Raw genomic sequence first — 21,508 nt, 5'->3', positions numbered from 1 at the left:
TTACTCAAATTAGGGTGGTGCGAAAATGAGTACACCCCACAACAAAGACTACTACATCTAGTACTTTGTATGGCCTCCATGATTTTTAATGACAGCACCAAGTCTTCTAGGCATCACGGGCGCAGATAGAGGGGGGGACGGGGGGGATTCGTCCCACCCAGATTTAAATTCACCTCGTTCGGTCCCCCCCACTTATAGGGAGGAAAAAACGTCTATGCTGTCTTTCTTTGCATAAGGCAAACCTCACGGAAAAATCAAAAGACTAATTACCATTCGGTTTATTGAGGTGCACAGCAGTACATACATAGCTGCAACTGCGCAGACTGCACGGGTTGCGAGCTCGAGCTTGGTTGCTATGGTTACCCACAACAAGTTTGACAGGCATATTGGGGACAGCTCCTCCTAGTTCAGGACCCCAACACGGCATGATGAAGGGTGCCAAAAGGCAGAAAATGATTGCATCGTTTTTTCAAAAAACAACGACTGTAAGTAAACTGTGCCTTACTTTATCATATCACCTTGCAATTTTTTGATAGTCTGTTCAAAGTAATGTCGTAGTGAAAGTAAAATCGTACGGAGTAGAGATGCCTTTCTGGTAGCCTCCTCCTTTCGGTGGTAGCCTGTAGATACAGTGCTCAGAAGGCAGTTTTAATGTTTAATCTGGCGTTCCCTGCCATAATTTCAGCGAGCATATTGTTTCATAAGGAAACTTTGCGAAGAGTTGTTGACTGACTGCCGCTCACGCAACACACAGGCATAGTTAGAAAGTCAGGATGCACTGGTTTACACTTTACACACACACAAACGTAGCCCAGCCACATGTTGGGGTTGGTTTGCTGGAAGCTTTGTCCCCCCCAGTTCAAAAAACGTATCTGCGCCACTGCTAGGCATGGAATGAACAAGTTGGCGACATTTTGCAACATCAATCTTTTTCCATTCTTCAACAATGACTGCTTTTAGTCACGCTAAATGCTGGATGGAGAGTGATGCTCAACTTGTCTCTCCTCCCAACAAGTAGTTTTTGTTGTGGGGTGTACTCATTTTTGCACCGCCCTAATTTGGGTAAAACTGAAAAATGTGTAATCTAAGTTATATTATTAACCTTACTTTCACGTTATAAGTTAAACAGATGTTATATTAAACTTCGTCTTGTCAACATTTTGGAAATTGTGTTCATTGAGATTTGTTTAAAATGTTACTTTTCAAAGGGGGTGCACTCATTTACGCTGAGCACTGTAGCTGAGAGTTAAAACCCTTGTTCATTTGTCCTATAGTGTCTCCTGGTGGTCCTTCCTGGGATTGGAACTCACAGCTTTCTGGTGCTCGGTTTTTGCTCATAAAACGATTGGCACGTTACGTCTTCGGAAGTGTTCCACACGGCCCGCTGGACCAGAGGTACCTTTAGGTTAGAGCCGTAGGGAACAGGTTCAATCTGAAGAACTGTAGTTTGGGAACTGGTCCCCATGTCCATCTATCGGCAACCAGATGGGGATGTTTGGACGAAGTCATTGGTTGGTCAGTAGCTCAGTTGTAGTTAAAAAAAAAAACCAACAACAACTGTATGTTCAGCTGATGAAGAGTGATTTGATTATATGCTCACTGACCTCTTCAGTGTTTTTCCTTGATTGGACAAAAGATTAGAAACGGTCACCTGCACCTGGTCTTTTTCCAAGCTTCAGCTGTCCAGTTATGTTGATTCTGTGCTATTAGGGGCAGGTGGTTCAGAGCTTCACCATAATGTGTATATTTAATAGGAACTTGTTCTTGATTCTAAGATTCCTGTTCTTGGCTGCAGGAGTGGAACCCAATGTGGTCTTCTGCTGTTGCATGCTGAGATGCTTTTCTGCTCACCATGGTTGTGAAGAGTGATTTATATGAGTTACTGTATCCTTCCTGGCAGCTCAAACCAATCTGGCCATTTTCCTCTGACCTATCTTATCAACAAGGCGTTTGTTTCCACCCACAGAACTGTCGCTCACTCAGTGGGTCGTGTGTTGTCCCCCCCCCCCCCCCCACGCACGCGCACACCATTCTGTGTAAACTCTAGAGACTGTTGTGTGTGAAAATCCCAGGAGATCAGCAGTTTCTGAAATACTCCAAACCAGTCCAACTGGCACCAACACCCAATGCCACAGTGAAAGTCACACTTTGAGATCACAATTTTTCCCATTCTGATGTTTGAAGTGAACGTTAACTGAAGCTCTTGATTTGTATCTGCATGATTTTATGCATCGTGCAGCTGTCAAGGGATTGGCTGATTTTTAGATAACTGCATAAAACAGCAGTGATAAAGTGAGTGTCAATATTTTAATCAAATCACTCAGCGGTAATGTAAGGAAGTGTATTTTTGCCACTGCAGATAAAGAAAAATGGATCGGGCTCACGTAACATGAAAAGCTTATTGTTATAACAAAACTGTCTTTGACAGCAAGACTTATTTCCTTTTCACGTAAGATTTCACATAAGGTTGTTCGACTGTAAGGTGAAACTCCTGTTTAAACAAGGAATCGGTGTGTGTCGGACAGATAAACTAAGGAATAGGGCTCATTTGCTCACTTCAGGTTCTCCTTCATGTTTGGATTGCAGGGTTTCCCATACATAGACCATTGTGTGGCGCAGCGCCACACAATGGATTCCTATCGCCACACAATCAGACTCGCGATTTTCATCTCATTCATCTCATTATCTCTAGCTGCTTTATCCTTCTACAGGGTCGCAGGCAAGCTGGAGCCTATCCCAGCTGACTACGGGCGAAAGGCGGGGTACACCCCGGACAAGTCGCCAGGTCATCACAGGGCTGACACATAGACACAGACAACCATTCACACTCACATTCACACCTACGCTCAATTTAGAGTCACCAGTTAACCTAACCTGCATGTCTTTGAACTGTGGGGGAAACCGGAGCACCCGGAGGAAACCCACGCGGACACGGGGAGAACATGCAAACTCCACACAGAAAGGCCCTCGCCGGCCCCGGGGCTCGAACCCAGGACCTTCTTGCTGTGAGGCGACAGCGCTAACCAACTCGCGATTTTGGGGGGGGAATTCCGTTGCCTATCGTTCCATTCATTCATAGTGCTCTTTCTTCTCGTTCACGCGCGTGCACAGACAGAGAGACAGACGGAGTGGCGTGTACACAGGCCTGCCGTTGCCTGTTAGGCTAATTAAAAATAACACAACCTTCCCGATTCGCCTTCCGACCCCTTATTTTAAAAGGTAGCCTACATCGTGCTCGTGATGAGCTTTATCATAGCCTTCTTGGCTTACAGGAAACGGACATCCCTGAGTCAGGCTATAAACCAATTTTGATGCATACAGTAGCAGCTTGACGCGAGGAACCGGCCTTATTGCATTATCCCGTTTATCCCGCTTAAGTTATTAATAATGGTTTGACATTCACAATAAATAAGGATATCCCACTAGCCTAAATAAAATGTCGTTATACTCGCGGGGATGCCTAGTTGATGCTATCTGAAGCATAAAATCTGAATCAGAGATGCACCGATTGACCGGCTGCCGATCGGAATCGGCCGATTTTCACGTGATCGGCCATGACCGGCGACCGGCCGGTGAAAATTAAAATATGCCGATTTTCTGCTGATCAAAACTTGTGTATCACAGAGAGGTGAAAGTGGAAATACTCGCAATTCGCAACTAAAAAGACCGCAGCTACACTGGCAGCTTGAACATGCTTTCTAGTGCGATTGTGTTGTGCTTGCGCAGAACAGTGTCAGTCCTGCACGCCTAACGAGCTCCGGCGCGTGCGCCGTTAACAACAACAAAAAATTCACTATATTTGGATATCCAAATATAGTGATTTTTTTTTTTTTTGTGCCACATATTGGATATGAAAGAAGAAAATGTTTGTGGCTGTGTGAATTTCCCATTATGGAATTAATACGTTAGCCTATTAGATTTGTACAAAGAGAGAGAGAAAAAATTGTCTTTGTTTTACGACCTTGGTTACACTTGATTCCATTGGAAATTACTCTACAAATACACATTTGACAAAGATGATAGAATGGCTATGGTATAAGTATGACTGGAAATTATTTTTGTATTTTGATACTGAATGAAGAAATGGGATGTTCCATAAGGCATAAGTTTTCAGATCTAAATAGGCTTATGAAAGTGTGTTCCATAGCAGTAGGCAAATAATATACTATTCAAAAAAAGTAGGGGATATTGGATTTACAAGTAGAATGAAATGCAGATCATGAGGTCAGGAAGGAAACAAATGACAGAAAAACATTAAGGAAACATTTGTCAATTTATTCGAAACCCTGTGTACAGTCAGTAAAGGACAGATTCTCCAGAATAAGGGTCAACACAAACACAGGGTCACACAGCAAATTTACCACCATTTTGAAACCGAGTCAGTAGCAGGTAAAACCCCCTCGGCGTGGCATACTCCTAACGAGACGTCCCAGGTCATTTTGGGGAATGTTATTCCATTCCTGTTGCAATGCTGCAGCAAGTTCTTGGACATTGGCAGGAGGTTGTTGACGTTGGCATAGCCGCTGTCCAAGCATGTCCCAGACATGCTCGATGGGGGAAAGGTCCGGACTGAGTGCTGGCCATGGTAATCTGGTGATATTCTGCTGCTGGAGGTAATCTGTAACGATCCTGGCCCTATGACATCTGGCATTGTCATCTTGGAAAATGAAACGGTGGCCATAACGACGTGCAAACGGCACAACATGGGGTGCCAAGATGTTGTCCCGGTAGTACTGCCCTGTGACACGTCCAGCAACAACATGCAAGTCTGTTCTGCCGGCAGCAGTGATGCCTCCCCACACCATTACAGAGCCACCCCCATACGGATCACGTCTAATGACGTTAACGTCATGGAAACGTTCGTTACGTCGGCGCCAAACCCTCCTGCGTCTGTCCAGGAAGTCCACAGTGAACCTCGACTCATCTGAGAACATTACGTGGTTCCATCGGCGATTATCCCAGCGTTGATGATGACGACACCATTGGAGTCTGGCCCTAATGTGACGATCCCTCAAACAGGGAATGACACGAGGACGTCGGGCGTGTAAGTGAAATCTGTGCAGTCGATTCCTGATGGTCTGGTCACTCACTACCAAGCCAGTATCCCTTTGAAGTTGAGACCTTATCTGATTTGCTGTTACCATACGATTTCTCAAGGCAATAGTGCGGATGAATCTGTCCTGAGCCCGAGTTGTTGCCCTTGGTCGACCGGATCGTGGTCTATCCTGAACAGACCCTGTAGCACGATGTCTGGACCATAATCTGTTGATGACAGACTGGGAAACATTCAATGCTCTTGCCACAGCGACCTGTCTTGTGCCAACCTGTAGCATGCCAAGGGCACGTAACCTCTCATCCTGTGTTAGACGGCGCATGGTCTCTGTTTAATTAACGACTTCAACCACTGATAATCTGATGCTTTCTCTTCAAAATCTTCCTTTGGAGTGGCTCTAACCTTCCAATTCAGAGTCATGCAAATTTGTGGCACGACCCCCTTGATCATCAGTAGCATCCCGTGCTGATCATGAGAGTGTCATTGATGTGTTTGGGTGATGAATTTCTTTGGAAATGCTTCCTCAGTAAGGAACTATACAACATGCTTTCGTATCCCTTTGTATATGTGAAAATTTGGATCTCAAAATAAAATATCCCCTACTTTTTTTGAATAGTATATATGAGGGGGAAGTTGTTTTTGTGCCAGATATTGGATGGGAAAAGAAAAAAATGTTTGTGTGAATTTCCTATTTCAGGAATTAATATGTTAATACCAAACATGAAGAAAGATTTTACAAATAATGTCTTTTTGTTTGTTTTCAACCTTTGAGGTGTTGAAAATTTATTACTGAAAATCTGGCAGAATGTTCTGTTAAAGAAAAGATAAAAAGAAAATAGTCTTTGTGTGTGCTGTGAAGTGGTTTGAAAAAATGAAATCGGAATCGGCCGAAATCGGTATCGGCAGGTCACATTCCATGGAAAATCGGAAATCGGCCCAAAAAATTGCAATCGGTGCAGCTCTAATCGGAATATTTTAAGAAACATCTTTATTAGCTTTATTGGCGAAGTAGATAAACCATCACTGATACACACACACACACACACACACACACACACACACACACTGGCAGCTGAATTAAATGTTCTGATAGGGCATGCAGGCTTTGCACCAATTAGGGTAATGCTTTTTCATTATTGTTAGTTGCCTTGGTGTTACCTTAAGTGGTTTCTTACATCTAATTATGATATTTTATTATTATTTTGTTGTTACATTATACTATTTATTTCATTTTAGTATTGGCTGAGGTAAGTGTTAAGTTCAATATTTAAAATAAAAACCTCCAGCTTGTTTTTTGCAATTTATTCCTTGAATGTCAACTAAAGAATGATTGAAAGATTGCCACCAAAAAGGCAAAAAACTAAGGTAAAAACTAAACTTCAATTTTGGTGAGTAATTTTCATAAATTTAAAAGACAGGTTTTCCACCAACATCAAGCCCAGCAAACTAACGGCCTGCCCTGTAATGTAAAGTTGGGTCGAGGAATGAAACCAGGCAGGGTTCTGGTAAAAATTGTTTTAGCTGTCTTCTCTTAAAGAACTTAAAAGAATTTAGATTGAACTGAATAATCTCAAATGCTTCTTGTAGCTTTAAAATAGTCCCAGGAGGTGACTCTGAAGAAAAATACTGTGTGTTTGAACACCGCCCGCTGTAAACACTTTGCATACACCCCAATGACCGACACCACCGCGCACGATTCCCTCATCGGCACAGTGGGGCACCACAAATTGCTACCTGGTCTGTGGGAAACACTGGATTGAGACATGGTGAGATTCTGCTGTTACTGAGCACGGTGAAGGATATTTTAAGAAGTATGCGTACACTAAGAATGATTTTAAAACGTATGGGGCTGTACAGAACAAAGGATGGTAGCAGTGTTTCTCATTAGAGGGGCGCAGAAGGCTTCATGGATACAAGCTACACCATCTCGTTGAAACATTTCACACAAGGCCTGCAATGTCAAAGCTTCAAGGGGGGAAACCGGACCAACATCATGTTATAATGTGATGATGGGCCGGGCTGTGTTTGTTTTTCTCCTTTCTTTCTCTAAGCTCTGACGTTGCAGGTCTTGAGTAGTTCATACGGTAACACAAGGGTATTGTTTTTGACAGCAAATGCTGAGACGCAAATTTACTCAACTAGATGATTGTGCTGTAAATCTCTTTGAATGCTGCAGAGTCACAGATGACTTTTCTCTTTCCTGGTGAGATGTCTGGAGAGAGAGTGTGTGTGTGTTTTTTGTTTTGTTTTGTTTTGTTTGTTACACTTGGTCCATGGTAACCGGTCTCTTGTCTTTACACTCCTGTATGTAATGTAAAAGAGGGCATGGCTCTGTAGTTGAAAAACACATCTGAGATGGAGAGAAAAAGCATGGACTAGAACGTGGCTGCATGAATGTTGATTCTGAACTTTATTTTATATCATATGTATAATTCATGATTAATTTTGTTTCCCACCCCCCAATCACTACATATTCACGAGCATTATTTAATTAGTCTGTATTTAAGAATGTTGTTACTAAACATCTGTATGTTTACACACAGCTGTTGTGCTGATGAATAGCTTCACCACCAACTAGTCTGAGACTTTTTTTTTTAATCCTTTTTACCCCGTTTACTGTTGCTATGATAATGCCAGCGAGGAGGTGCATCTGACTTTGAGTCTTGTTTCTACTGCACAGACTCTGGCTCCAAACATGATGATGAAGAAAGGAATTTTGGCTTCATTTCTGTAGAGCAGAAAGGCATTAAGCCACGCCGTCCATGATCAGACTGATGGTGGCTGGAATTCTCTTAAATGCTATAGTCGAACGGATTTAAAAAAAAAAAAACCTGAATAAGATATGACGATCTTGTGTAATGCTGTTGTGTACCACAGTAATTTCCAAGGAAAGCTGGGTGGAGCACCCAAGTGTCTACAAATAAATGAAAGGTGTTTCTGATCAAGTGCTTGTTTCTTTCGCATAAGAATGAGTGGCAGAAACTCACTCCCTCTGAAGTGCACTTGAAGAAGAAGAAGCCTTTATTTATCTCACATACATTCAAGCACAGTGAAATTCCTCCTCTGCATTTAACCTATCTGAAGCAGTGAACGCATGCATGCGTGCGCGCACATGTACCCAGAGCAGTGAGCAGTAATGCTACAGCGCCCGGGGAGCAGTTGAGGGTTCGGTGGCTTGCTCAAGGGCACTTCAGTCACGATACAGCAGGGAAAGTGCTGCTCATTCACTCAACTCTCCTCACATTTTTCATGCTGGTCCCAGGAATTGGTCCGGTGACCCTTTGGGCCCAAGGCTGCTTCTTTAACCTTCAGGCTGTGGCTGGTCCATTTGTATTGTATTTGCTGAGATTTGAGGGCTACGTAACGTGAGACGCTCTAGGCCAGTGGTTCAATTCGAATTGAACGGGTTTTGGTGTGGAGATAGCACAATGCCACTCTTCCTGCCATTTCGTGTTTCAAAAAGAAGTGTATTTTCCAAGTTTAATTCCAATCTTTGCCATTTGTTACAGGATCTGATATTCTGGGTATTATTCTCTCTCTCTCTGATGTAAAAATTATCTTATTTTGCTTGTATCAGCTGGTATTGGTTCTATTTGTAGGTTAATCTAAACCTCCAATAACTGGAAAAACAAGAAGACCTACAAAAAAGGGTCAACATGGACCTAATGTCTTTTTGTCCATGGAATGTTCAAGAACAAAGCTACACAACGCTGCACATGTTTTAATAATGAGCCTAATAAGTGAATAGTTTATAAAAGGATTACAATAAATCATACAGACGGGGTTGAATTTATTTTGCAGATCCCTGCTCTAGACCGTGATGTGCCCCAAAACACACTTTCACTCTCCTACACGCACACTTTCTCTCTCGCACGCACACACACACCTCTTCACTTTTGGTGTATTGTTTGTTTCCAGCCTCTCTCTCTCTCTCTCTCTCTCTCTCTCTTCCCTTGTGACCTGCCCTTAGCCTTATTTGTGCGTTTGTTTCTGTGCCTCTGCTTTGGGGTGTTCCTGTTCTTCACAGTGGCCGTTAGCTTTTCTCTTAATAACTTTACTCTGCTTTCTCAGCACAAGCTGCAAATGTTTATTCTAATCATTCTTTTTGCTTCTTCAGCTAATTTTCAGGTTTGCCTTGAAAGGAGAATAATAGGTTGGTAATAGATCGATGCTTTGCACATCCAAGTTACTTTGGTTGTTTTAATATTGAGATGGACCAACAGAAAGGCCAAGCTGCTTATCCACTAATAGACTCTGCAGACGTATTAGCCTGGGTTTTGTGCATGCCAGGAAACCAGTTCCAGTTCATTTGTGCTGGTAATTCAAGTCAAAATATTACCCATCACTTCTTTAAAATTTATGGTGTGATTTGGTCTCTCGCATACAGATAGATACTGACAGATTGTGTGTAAAGTCTGTGAAAAGAGGCTTCTCCATTAACTCTACTGGTCTGGAAAGGCCATCATTGTAACCCCTTACAGATGGAAACAACAGTCTTAGGTTTGTAGGAAAGTATTTGAATCTGTACGTTTATACGTGGAAAAGTGTTGGTTAAAAAAAAAAAAGGGAGACATGATACTGTATGGGGTTTTTTTTCCCCTTTTATACAAGTAACCATCTTTTTCTTTTCCAAGAAAGGCTGTAAACTTGAGCTATAGCGATATGACTCACCCAGATTATAGATTAAGACTCCTTTTGTCAGTTCGTTTTCTTTGTTTTTGATTAAATCTGCCATAACCAGTTTGCATGACTGTCAGATATGCATTTGTTTGACCCCCCCCCCTTTCTTCTTTTAACCATTTTGTAATCGAAATTGAAAATTAAGAACTGTAATCAATAAAATTCAAACACCTGACCTTACACAGTCCGATCAGTCAACTTTAGGCCAGAGGTAAGGTTTACAGCTTTAAAGTTTGGGCTGAAATGTGCTGTTCCTTTAGGGGTACGGTGTGTACTTTTGAGTTGTGATGATCCTTGAAACTGACACTGAATAAAGTGAATGTGGCCAGTAGGCATATAACAATATATTGCGCGATGATGAATCACGATACAAATTTATGGTGACGTGAATCAATTAAATAAAAATGAATCACGATTATTATCAAGCTCTGTAATCTTAATTTTTCCTTGCTGTAATTGCATTGTTTAGACAGCAGAGGGCACAATGACATACAGTAGCCGGAATGCATGTGACTTCACCCTAAGCAGACGTAAAGCAGCTCTAATGCCATGACGAATGGATTTAACAAGAAATCGGAGCTCTCTTTTTACAGACTGCTGAAAGCTAAAGAAAAGAGAAGCAAATGGTGGAAGTACAAATGTTAAGTTCAAAACATGAAATCATTTGCTGTTAAATTTAATTCAAACAACTTTCCCTAATTACTAGACTGAATTATGTAGTGTGTGAGTGATCAGTTTATGTAATAACAAATTAATCCAATTGCATTATAAAATATTGGAAAGTCGTTGCCTCAGAATACAAGTATCCCGGAATAAATCCTGATCTCCTGTGATTGCTTGATGGCTTTAGGAAAACAAATTGTGTTAATGTAACACGGTTCATTTAAATGGAGCTGACATATACATCTGAATTAAGTACACTACCGTTCAAAAGTTTGGGGTCACCCAGACAATTTTGTGTTTTCCATGAAAAGTCACACTTTTATTTCCCACCATAAGTTGTAAAATGAATAGAAAATATAGTCAAGCCATTTTTCTGGCCATTTTGAGCATTTAATCGACCCCACAAATGTGATGCTCCAGAAACTCAATCTGCTCAAAGGAAGGTCAGTTTTATAGCTTCTCTAAAGAGCTCAACTGTTTTCAGCTGTGCTAACATGATTGTACAAGGGTTTTCTAATCATCCATTAGCCTTCTGAGGCAATGAGCAAACACATTGTACCATTAGAACACTGGAGTGAGAGTTGCTGGAAATGGGCCTCTATACACCTATGGAGATATTGCACCAAAAACCACACATTTGCAGCTAGAATAGTCATTTACCACATTAGCAATGTATAGAGTGTATTTCTGATTAGTTTAAAGTGATCTTCATTGAAAAGAACAGTGCTTTTCTTTCAAAAATAAGGAAATTTCAAAGTGACCCCAAACTTTTGAATGGTAGTGTAAATTTTGTGACCTTTTTTCAGTGTGGTGTTGAACACTAGGGCAACTTTTCTACTCTAAAGCCCACCTATTCATACTTGTAATGAGTCGTGGCCCATTAACAAAGATTCCCAATTATTTTGGCTCATCTATTCTATTAGAATCTAATAATGTATTGTAAAGTGTATTAATGGGATGCAACATCACTCCCTTTTACAGATGGGAGTTCAGGGATTAAATAAACACAATAAAAACAAACTGTTTTTAATTGTAGGTATTGTATTTAAAACTGTATGGATGCGTCAGAAGCCAAGCCATGCATGCAGGGCGTTCTCAGTCAATAGGGATTAATGATCCAAAAGTGGAGTCTGGTCCATTAACACAAGAACTTTATTGCCCTGTTTGTGTTCAGCAAATAAGCAAGTTATTAAAACCAAGAAGTTCACTCAGAAGAAGTCAATATAGAAACCACTCAGTGAGATTAGATCCTTACATGTTAACAAAGAAGGATTTTTCCTACGAGTTGGAAAATGATCCATCTGTTGAGTTCCCCGACATCTCAGACTACCTGGTGCTGCAAACATCGTTCTGGACAAACAGATATGGAAGAGCATGGAGAAGTACAACTTTTTGTGTGTGGCTGGGTTAAAGATCTGGGGATCAGGACACTACAGGATAGGCGGTGGTTGACGGATCCAAGTGCAGGAAGAGTGTTTATTAGTAGGCATGATATTTACAAAAAGCAAAGCAGAATATTTAAACAGCGTTATAAACATGGCTAGAAACAAATGTGACCGTGATGATGCTTCGCAAAGCCTCTGTGAAAACAGCGTCCGTATCTGTGCGTGCTGAAATGCGCTCAAATCAATGTCCGGTGTTTCCTACTGACTGGGTTCCAAGTGCACGCACAACGCGGTCCGTGAGCATGCGCGGCCACTCAAGATGCACCACACAAGTGCGCAAAGGCATGACAGTCAAGTGTTCACCTACTGTGTGACCACAACTTTTATCTTGTGTATATCGCCATGAAAACGCCTCATTTTCATCGATAACCCATCACAAAGCATTGCAAGCTGTAGTGTGACCATAGCTTAATGAGGTGGATGTGATGGCGGATGCAACCCAGCAATTGTTCTCAACTGTACTACGAGTAAAAAAAAAAAGTACTTCAACTTGGGGAGGAGTGGGCCGCGGCCCAGTGGTTGAGAAATGCTGCACTAGGGCTACGCAATATGGAGGGGGGAAAAAAATTATATATTCCAGCATTTGACTCGAGGTTGTAATTTCTGACCTCTGATTTGGAGAAATCAAAGAAAATGCCCCCGAAACTCGGGATGATCTCCTCAACCCCAAGTTCACCAAGTGATGCAAAATTAACATGGCTGCTCAGAGCATTAAACAAAGCAGCACTGCTTACCCTCATACTGCATATACTAGTATTTACTTTAGATCAGTCAGTGTAGAGACGTTTAGTTGTTAAACGTGTAACGCTAATTATACACATCTTGTTTGTTTGTTTGTTTCTTTTGGGAGGAAAATGTATGTCGCTCATCACTGGCTAGCTTTTGCTAAGAAAAGATGAACACCAAGGCATCTATGGCTGGCTCTTCCCCCCCCCCCCCCCCCCCCCCCCCCCCCCCCCTTCTCCTCTACCCCCGTAGCTCGAACCCATGGTTTAAAATCATGAGTTCTGACTTGGCACTTCCAAGGAAAATGCAGTGATAGTATCAATATTGTGATAAATTGTCAAAAATTAGATTCCCTCTGTCTGTGATGGTGAGATCGGAGCACAAACTGTGTAATGCAGTCTCTGAAGTGCCTGGGGGTCGGTTGGTCTGTCTTTTTGTTTGTTTATTAACAGGGGATGAAATCACAACTGTTAATCAGAGTTGTTATACTTAGGGGTCCAAGCACTGTATCCAAATCGCATCCAAAAATCGATCACTTTAAATTTCAGGAATACAAAGCTCTAAATGTTCATGAAACAAATGCATACTGTGAGAGGGGTCTGTGGAATTTTATTTTATAGTTAAAGGGGGTCCATGGCTACAAGAGGGACAGGCATGGTGTAAAGGTTAGAGCAGCAGCCTTTGGCCCAAAGGGTTGCTGGTTCAGTTCCCTGGAAAGGCAGGAAAATCCATGACTGAAGTGCCCTTGAGCAAGGCACCTAATCCCCAACGCTTCCCCAGGCACTGGGTATGTCTGTGTGCTCGTTGTACGTCGCTCTGGAAAGAGCATGTGCTAAATGCCTGTATTGCAAGCTGGACTGGACTTGCAACACCAATCACTTATACAGGAAGGTACAGAGCAGGCTATACTTCCTTAGGAGGCTGCGGTCCTTTAACGTCTGCAGGAAACTCCTGTGGATGTTCTATCAGTCTGTGGTCACCAGTGTCCTGTTTTACACCGTGGTGTGCTGGGGGGGCAGCACATCCAGGCTGGACAAACTGATCAGGCGGGCCGGCTCTGTGGTCGGCATGAAGCTGGACTCTCTGGTGACGGTGGCAGAGAAGAGGTCTATGGACAAACTACTGAACATCATGGATGATGCCAGTCACCCTCTGCACACCATCATCAGCAACCAGAGGAGCCTGTTCAGTGACAGAATGCTCCTTCCCAAGTGCAGGACGAACAGACTCAAAAACTCCTTTGTCCCTCACGCCGTCAGACTGTACAACTCCTCTCTGGGGGGGAGGAGGGGTGACAGGAGGACAGAGGACGGGAAGGAGCAGTAGCCTAGCCTAACAATAAGCAATACCGGACAATGTGCAATATCTCCTTTTTTTTTTTTCTTTTTTTTCCCCTCCTCCTCTCTCCCCCCCTTCCTTTCTTCCCCATATCTTATTCTTTTTATATTTGTATATGTAAATACTTTTAATTTATCTAGAAGTTTTTCTCTATTTCTTTTTTCTGTTTATCTGTAATGATGCTGCTGGAATCTTAATTTCCCTGAGGGAACCTGCCCAAAGGGATCAATAAAGTTTAATCTAATCTACTGTACAAAAAGGTGTAGTATACACTCAGCTTCAATCAACGATCCCATTGAAATACTCTGAATTTTATTGCATGCAGTAGGTGCTGCATTGTCTCACTGCAGATCCAGACTCAACAAGTGCATTTATTAGAATATAATCGTGACACAAATTTAACCTCCGATTCAGGCCCATCATACCGTCATGGTGTCTGTCCTGATATGTTTCTGCCCGAAAGCATTTACAAAAAAAAAAAAAGTGCTGACCTCCTGTGAATAACTTGTATATGGGCTGTGCATGCACAGGATTGTGTGTTGGTGGGGTTTTTTTGTTGTTCTTCTTCCCCCTCTAAGCTGACCTATAGAGCCTAAATAATGCAGCTGGAGAAGGAGACTACTAGAGATGTCAAGCAGCAAAACAGGAAGTGGGAGGAGTGTGGAGGATGTAGAGAGAAGGAAATGGACTCTAATGGCCACTTGATTATCCAGCTGTGTGTGTGTGGATGGTCATGTGAGAGTATCCACTGGGATTGTTCCATCAGTGCTCCTGGGATATGAGTGTGTGTCTCTAAGTGTTTGGGAGTTTAGAGTCTCCAGGGCAGCAGTGGACTTTCAGTAAGAGTTCAGCTTCATTACTGCAGCGTAAATGACTAAAGCTTTGTGATGTTGCATAGTAAATGGCTACATTGTGTGTGTGTGTGTGTGTGGGCGAGGTACATTGTGCCCATATAGTATGAATAGTCTGTTGTTACAGCACTGGGCACTCCAATAAAGGCTTTCTGTATCGGTCTTGCCTCTGTCATATGCTTAAATAGACTTGGAGTGCATCGTCATGCTCACACATTCAGCAGGGAGAGGTGGTCACTATCTTTTATCTAGCACTATAAATTGTTCCCCTCGCAGGATATAATCTTCTGTATTTCTTTCTCCACAGCAAATAAGAGGCGGAGTCTGTACGGCAGTACCTACAGTCCTCAGGTGGCCTACGGAAGCTCGTGCAGTCCAAACGCAGCCAACAGCCCGTACAGCAGTGGCTTCAACTCCCCTTCCTCCACTCCCGCCAGAGTGCCTATCGTCAAGCAACTAGTACTGCCTAGTAGCACAGGTGCCATTAATCTCCGTACATCTCACCACTACAAGCCCTCCTTCAACACTTCCTACTGCATTCACTGTTTGGTACACAATACACAAGTATTGTCCATGAGCAATGACATAGAGGCTGACTTTGTTTTTATTTGTCGTCTGTGTTTGCAGGTTATCAGCGTGGCTCGGTGGACAGAAACCCCCCAGCAGTGAGTCCTCAGTCCTCAGTGGACAGTGAGCTGAGCACTTCTGAGATGGACGAGGACTCCGTGGGATCTTCCACCACCTACAAGCTCAATGATGTCACCGATGTGCAGATTCTCGCTCGCATGCAGGAGGAGAGTGAGTCGCTCTGTCTGTTATCTGCTTCCAGAGCAGGGGTTTCTGAACATTTTTGGCTAAATGACCCCAACTGGACATTGATTTTTCTGCAACCCTAAGCCTTGACCATGCGACTTATTTAATACCACTTCTGGGTAAAGCATTCTTGTTGTAGAAAACTCCTCCTCATGCTGTGTGTGTCAACAGGTCTACGTCAGGACTACGCTGCCACAGCGTCACGTCGCAGCTCGGGCTCCTCGTGCCAGTCCCTGAGGCGTGGCACACTCAGCGATCAGGAGCTGGACGCACAGAGCCTGGAGGATGACGAGGAGGCAGCGGTGCCCATGGCCTACCATCACCCACCCATCACACGCTTTAGCCCCTCCCCTCGCGTCTCACCCCGTGTCTCACCTCGCCACTCTCCCCGCTCACGTTCACCTGCCCGTGCATCACCACAGCCAATCATGAGCCGCCTGCAGCAGCCCCGACTCTCACTGCAAGGCCACGCCCATGAATCCCACACAAACGCCATCAAGAATGAAGGTAGGTGGGGTTCAAGATGTTTTTTGAGCATGATGTACAAGCAACACTGATAGGAAGGGAAAATGTTTAGTAGCAGTAAAAGCAATGAATCCTGGGAATGTGAATAATACTTCTTGATCTTGTATGTGTGTAGAGAAATTACGGCGCAGTCTTCCAAACCTAACACGTTCTAGCTCCGGCCCGGCTGCTGAACCTGTCAAAAACAGCCGCAGCTGTGAGTCCAACCTGCAAGTGCCAAACGGATCCCCCCGACACCAGAGCCAGTCAGCCAGTGAGTACGCGTGCATGCACACTAGGGCCCATCAGATAGTGTACACACCAAATTCATGGCTATTTATACACACTTTCCTATTTACTGCACACACACGCGCGCACTTCAGCCTGCTAGTGAATACAGGCATAAAAAGTGAGTACGTGTGTGTCCACGTCAGTCAGATATTTGCTAAATAAATTCATTTGTTTGCTTTTCAGTACATACACACGAGTGATATTTATCCCGTAGATTCCTGATGATGATTTTGATCTTTATACTAAAGAGAGACTCGGTGATTAAAATGAAACAGGAACCAGATCATCTTTTCCACAGATTCTAACTGAAAGCTAAATCATAATCAGCAGTTTCCAGAGTGGGGAAAAACTGACTTAAAATATCCTCACCCAGTGAATTACAGTGTTATTTTTCGACTTCGGCTTTTAGACCACTTCTCTGCATACTTGAATGTTTCTATCATTTCTTACCTTCTGTTTTGCTGCATTTCTCCTCTGTTTCATCTCGCTTAATTCATGGCAGTATTTATCGTGTTAATTTTCTGTAAAAGATTTCAGAAATGTAATTAGCATTAATTTAACCTCAAAATGCTTCATTTGGTAATAAATGAAGCAAAGCTGTTAGGGTGCAGATTGACTCCACAAGTTTGAGGTGATGTGAGATTATTTAACGCAGTAAACAGAAATAAAATGGTTTATATGCATGCCTGCAGGATTCTGTAGGTACTTTTGTCAAATGCCAAAAGTTTATCATGTTATTGGTGAAACGTCACACTTTATTTCCATCTCTCCCTTTCTTCCACTTGATGTTCTTTAGCATGCCGTCCCTTTCTCCAACCCTTGCCTCCCTTATTTTCTCTAATGGTAGCTTGGCTGTTATCGATCGGCGCTTCTTCTCTCGGTGAAATGATTCCCTTTTCTGTGGCACCCTCTAGTGGCCGGTGACTCCTTGGCTAGATAACGTTTTTTTTCCCGTCACTAGTGGAAGCATGGCTCGCTCACTTTGCTTCATCAGATAAAACTCCCCACTGGCTGGCCTGGCTGTCCCTCCTTAGGCTGTCCTCTTTAACATGTTATTTACTGATCCTGGATCAGTATCTTGGTGGTTGCTATTTTAAAAACGCTGACCTTAGGCCAGCCTGAATCAGACAGTGATTCCTGATTGTCTCCCAGCAGCGCAGCACCAAAGGCTCTCCGGGCCGGCGCGCGCCTCCCCGAAACCCAAAGAGCGGCTGCAGAGCCCCACGTCTCTACGAGGTAAAACCATCCGCTAGCCAAAGCCTGGATTTACACACTGCCCACTCCTGGCCACTGGGTTATCAGGAAGGTGTTTAGCATTATCGCTCAGATTAATTTTCGCAAATAGAAACATTCAGTGAGTTCAGGGATTTTTTTTTTTTAATTCCTGATCTGAAGCTATGATGATTAATCTAGAAAATTTTAACTACATTATTTATTTTGCTTTATTTGTCATATTTGTGCTTATTTGGAACAGCGGCTGTTTATACCAGTGGACGATGCAACATGAAGTCAGATTTTCTCTGAGGCCCTCTAGTGGCTGGGTGCAGTACTGTTATTTTAACGCCCCACCCGTTTCCATGTTAGTGAATGGAAAACAAGCCAAACTTACATTTTAAGCTACATCTGGACAAATTCTCATCTCATTATCTGTAGCTGCTTTATCCTGTTCTACAGGGTCGCAGGCAAGCTGGAGCCTATCCCAGCTGACTACGGGCGAAAGGCGGGGTACACCCTGGACAAGTCGCCAGGTCATCACAGGGCTGACACATAGACACAGACAACCATTCACACTCACATTCACACCTACGCTCAATTTAGAGTCACCAGTTAACCTAACCTGCATGTCTTTGGACTGTGGGGGAAACCGGAGCACCCGGAGGAAACCCACACGGACTCGGGGAGAACATGCAAACTCCACACAGAAAGGCCCTCGCCGGCCACGGGGCTCAAACCCAGGACCTTCTTGCTGTGAGGCGACAGCACTAACCACTACACCACCGTGCCGCCCATCTGGACAAATTATTTTTGATATTTCATTTAGTGTTTTCCCTTTCTGATAAATATTTTTATAGGAGTTTTTGATGATTGATTAAGGACAGTTCTGTAGCAAAGCCATGTCTCCGTTTGCTGTAAATGGACCCTTCGCGGGGAGTTCTTTCCTGTTATTTGTTTTGATGTCCAAGCTAACACATGGTTTTGAGTTTATAACCAGCAAACCAACGTGAGTGAACGAAATGATTGCAATTAAATTTCTTAACAATTTGCTCTCGACTGTACGACGTGTGAACACGGCGAGCTGAGAAAGTTTAACCTGTTTCTCTCTCTCCCCCTGCCTGTTTTTTTCCTTTCCTTTTAATATAAACAAATTCCACTGACAGAGAAGCATGAAATAGCACACTTTTCAATTTGGATCATTTTTCAATTTAGATTTTCAATTTGGTAACTTGCTGCAGGTGTCAGGCCTGGACAGAGGTGGACAAAGTAACCTTAAGTCAAAGTACAGATCCCACTGGTCAAATGTGACTCCGATACAAGTGAAAGTTGTCCAGTCAAATTTTTACTTAAGTTAAAGTACTGAAGTACTTGCTTTTAAAAATACTTAAGTATTAAAAGTACATTTTCTGTCAATGCATCGTTGTATTATTGCCACAACGCTTACAAAACCTAACGCCGTTACCAAAGACAGAAATGTGGATTCGCAAAATGAACACATGCTGTGCCATCATGGTGGTTTAACGTTAAGCTAGCTAGTCAGTGAAGCTCCACCTGACCTGCTAGCAAACTCTTTTTTTCAAACTCAAGATCATATTGGGTAGCTAACATTACTAGAAAAGAGAGATTTCTACATTCTGTTTATTTGGCAAGATTATGCTAAAACATATATTTCTGAAAGGACTTCAAATAAGTTAATGTTATTTATGTTAGCGTAACTCCGTTTTACATGCTAACTAACAGTGTCCAAGTTAACTAGCTATGCGTTAACGTTAGCCGTGGACAAGGCGATGCCTACTTGGCAGGCAAATCCATAGAAAGTCATTTGACTAATCAGACTGCACAGCTATTGCAACATTATCACTAGCTCTAAAAGCTCAGACAGTTTCTAGATATGGCCATGGGTGTGTGCATGGGGGAGAGAATTTTGGCTTCACCCTATCCTGAGAAGTGGGCGAGAATGCGGGGAATTTCACTGCTTGGTTCAGGAGTTGCTGAAACTGATAGCAATTGTCTTTAAAGTTGTATCTTTTTATAGTTTTTGTTTTGAGCCAAAAACTGTGAATGAGAGACTCCGCTAAGCCTGTAGCAGTGTGATGACGTTTCCACAACCTGCACCGTGATTGGTTGAATGCGTTCCTTTCGTAGATGAAATATTAGAAGAAAAAAAAACGAACCTGTTAAAAAAAAAAAATACAGACCACCTTTTTTTTTTTTTTTTCCTTCTTTGTGCACACATTCACCTTTTTGATATGAAAGTATTCATTTATGGGACAGTCATTTTGAAAAAATTTATCATAATGACAAATTGCGCTGCATGTGTAAAGACCTGTACTTGCATTACTTTGATTAATATGATAGCCAATGTTCGTTAACTAGCAAATAGGTCAGCTAGTCATGACCTCGAAGCTTTAAAATTATTTCCTGTTACGGTAAACTCAGTATTTGACGACAGTTTAGCATTTTGCATATTGATTTAATAATGTTGTTCTTACCACTTAGTGCATTGAACGCTGTCTCAATCTTAATAGCTCTGAACACGAGGGCTACTGGAATGAAGCAGGGGCGTGTCCACAATCACTATAGGTAGGCGAGACGCGGACTCACCGTCTGAGCAGCTGTATGTACTGTTCGTGCGCCCACTCAATCACAATGGTGATTTTCATTTCAACCAAAAAAGCCATTAGGAGTAAACAGTGCCATGTTGTCCACTCGTATATACAGTCACGGATTTGAACGTCTGTCCCTTGGTTTTGAGGAACGTGATCTTTAGTGCTCGTTGTAAAGGACACCCTGTTAACTTGTATAGTTTATAGCTGCAGAGATGCTTTCTAATTTCATGCTGGCATTTTTGTGGAAGAATGTGTTCAGCCACTGAAATGTTTGTGCCATCTGACAGGATGTCATGAGTCTCAAGAGCTTTGAGCTTAAATTGAAAACCATCTGCTTTTCAGCCTTTATTTTCCCCAGCCTTTTTGTAGAGATTTTATCTTCTCTTCCATACATCACTTCACATTCTAGCAATATGTGTGTAAAATTTATATATATATATATATATATATATATATATATATATATATATATATATATATAAGGGCTGTAACGATACACCCAACTCACGATTCGATTCGTATCGCGATTTTTTTGACCCACGACTCGATACGCCCACGATTTTTTTTTAAATGTTTTTTTTAAAGTAGTAAATTTGACTTAACATTTACTTACTTGCATTAACTATTTAATAACAAATAATTCAGACCACTGCAGAGAATGAGTAATATGTATGCAAAAATGAACAAATGTATATCCAAAGATTGTTTTATTTCTCAAAATAATACTGTTGAGCCGGAAGCTCTGTTTTTTTTTCGGTTCTGAAAGTGTCATTTTTCCAAATCGTGTAAATCCGTTAAGATTTTTTTTGGGGGGGGGGCTCTCTCACTGTCTCACTCTCATAGGGCCAATGATTTTCTGTGATCGCGGAAAAGAGATGGAAATTACGGAATTTTTATGGTGAAACATTGCTCGCGTGTCAAAATGTAACTGCCGCAGAAGGCTTCCGCCCAAGCAGACATGCCTTCAGTGTTGCCAGATATTGCTAACGTTTTCCACCCCAAAATATGTTCAAAACCAGCCAAAAAGCACCTAAACCTGCCCAATCTGGCAACACTGCATGCCTTTCCGGTCAAGTGATTGTGATTGGCACACCTAGCCAACCAATGAGCTGCTTGTTTACAGATTCGCTCCCCGCGTCGCAACCAGAATGGCGACCGCTTAAAAGAAATGAATGCTCTGCCAGTGGCGAGTGTGGCCGTTGCGTGACTCGCAGAAGATTGTCGCAGGTCGGTGAAAAAATGACTTACTAATAGATATAAAAAAATAAAAGTAATTTAAGTAAGTTTAAAATGTAATTTAAATAAAAAGTAAAGTATTCA

The 21,508-nt window shown here is 42.4% G+C and overlaps 1 protein-coding gene across 6 annotated transcripts in view; it reads left to right on the top strand.

Annotated features, from left to right (window-relative positions):
- Positions 1–21,508, top strand: part of slain2 (SLAIN motif family, member 2) — a 45,226-nt gene that overhangs the window by 9,580 nt on the left and 14,138 nt on the right. For 2 of the 6 annotated variants that reach the window (XM_060917419.1, XM_060917417.1), the window contains exons 3-7: positions 15,064–15,234; positions 15,384–15,554; positions 15,741–16,076; positions 16,210–16,347; positions 17,520–17,600. In XM_060917419.1, the coding sequence (XP_060773402.1) occupies positions 15,064–15,234; positions 15,384–15,554; positions 15,741–16,076; positions 16,210–16,347; positions 17,520–17,600 (897 nt within the window). Of the gene's footprint in view, positions 1–15,063; positions 15,235–15,383; positions 15,555–15,740; positions 16,077–16,209; positions 16,348–17,516; positions 17,601–21,508 lie in introns of all 6 variants that reach the window. The other 4 variants (XM_060917418.1, XM_060917415.1, XM_060917421.1 and 1 more) reach the window with 2 other exon arrangements.

Source organism: Neoarius graeffei, chromosome 3 (genome assembly GCF_027579695.1).
Source record: "Neoarius graeffei isolate fNeoGra1 chromosome 3, fNeoGra1.pri, whole genome shotgun sequence".
NCBI classification, from domain to species: Eukaryota; Metazoa; Chordata; class Actinopteri; order Siluriformes; family Ariidae; genus Neoarius; species Neoarius graeffei.
This window is presented reverse-complemented; position numbering and strand designations above follow the sequence as displayed.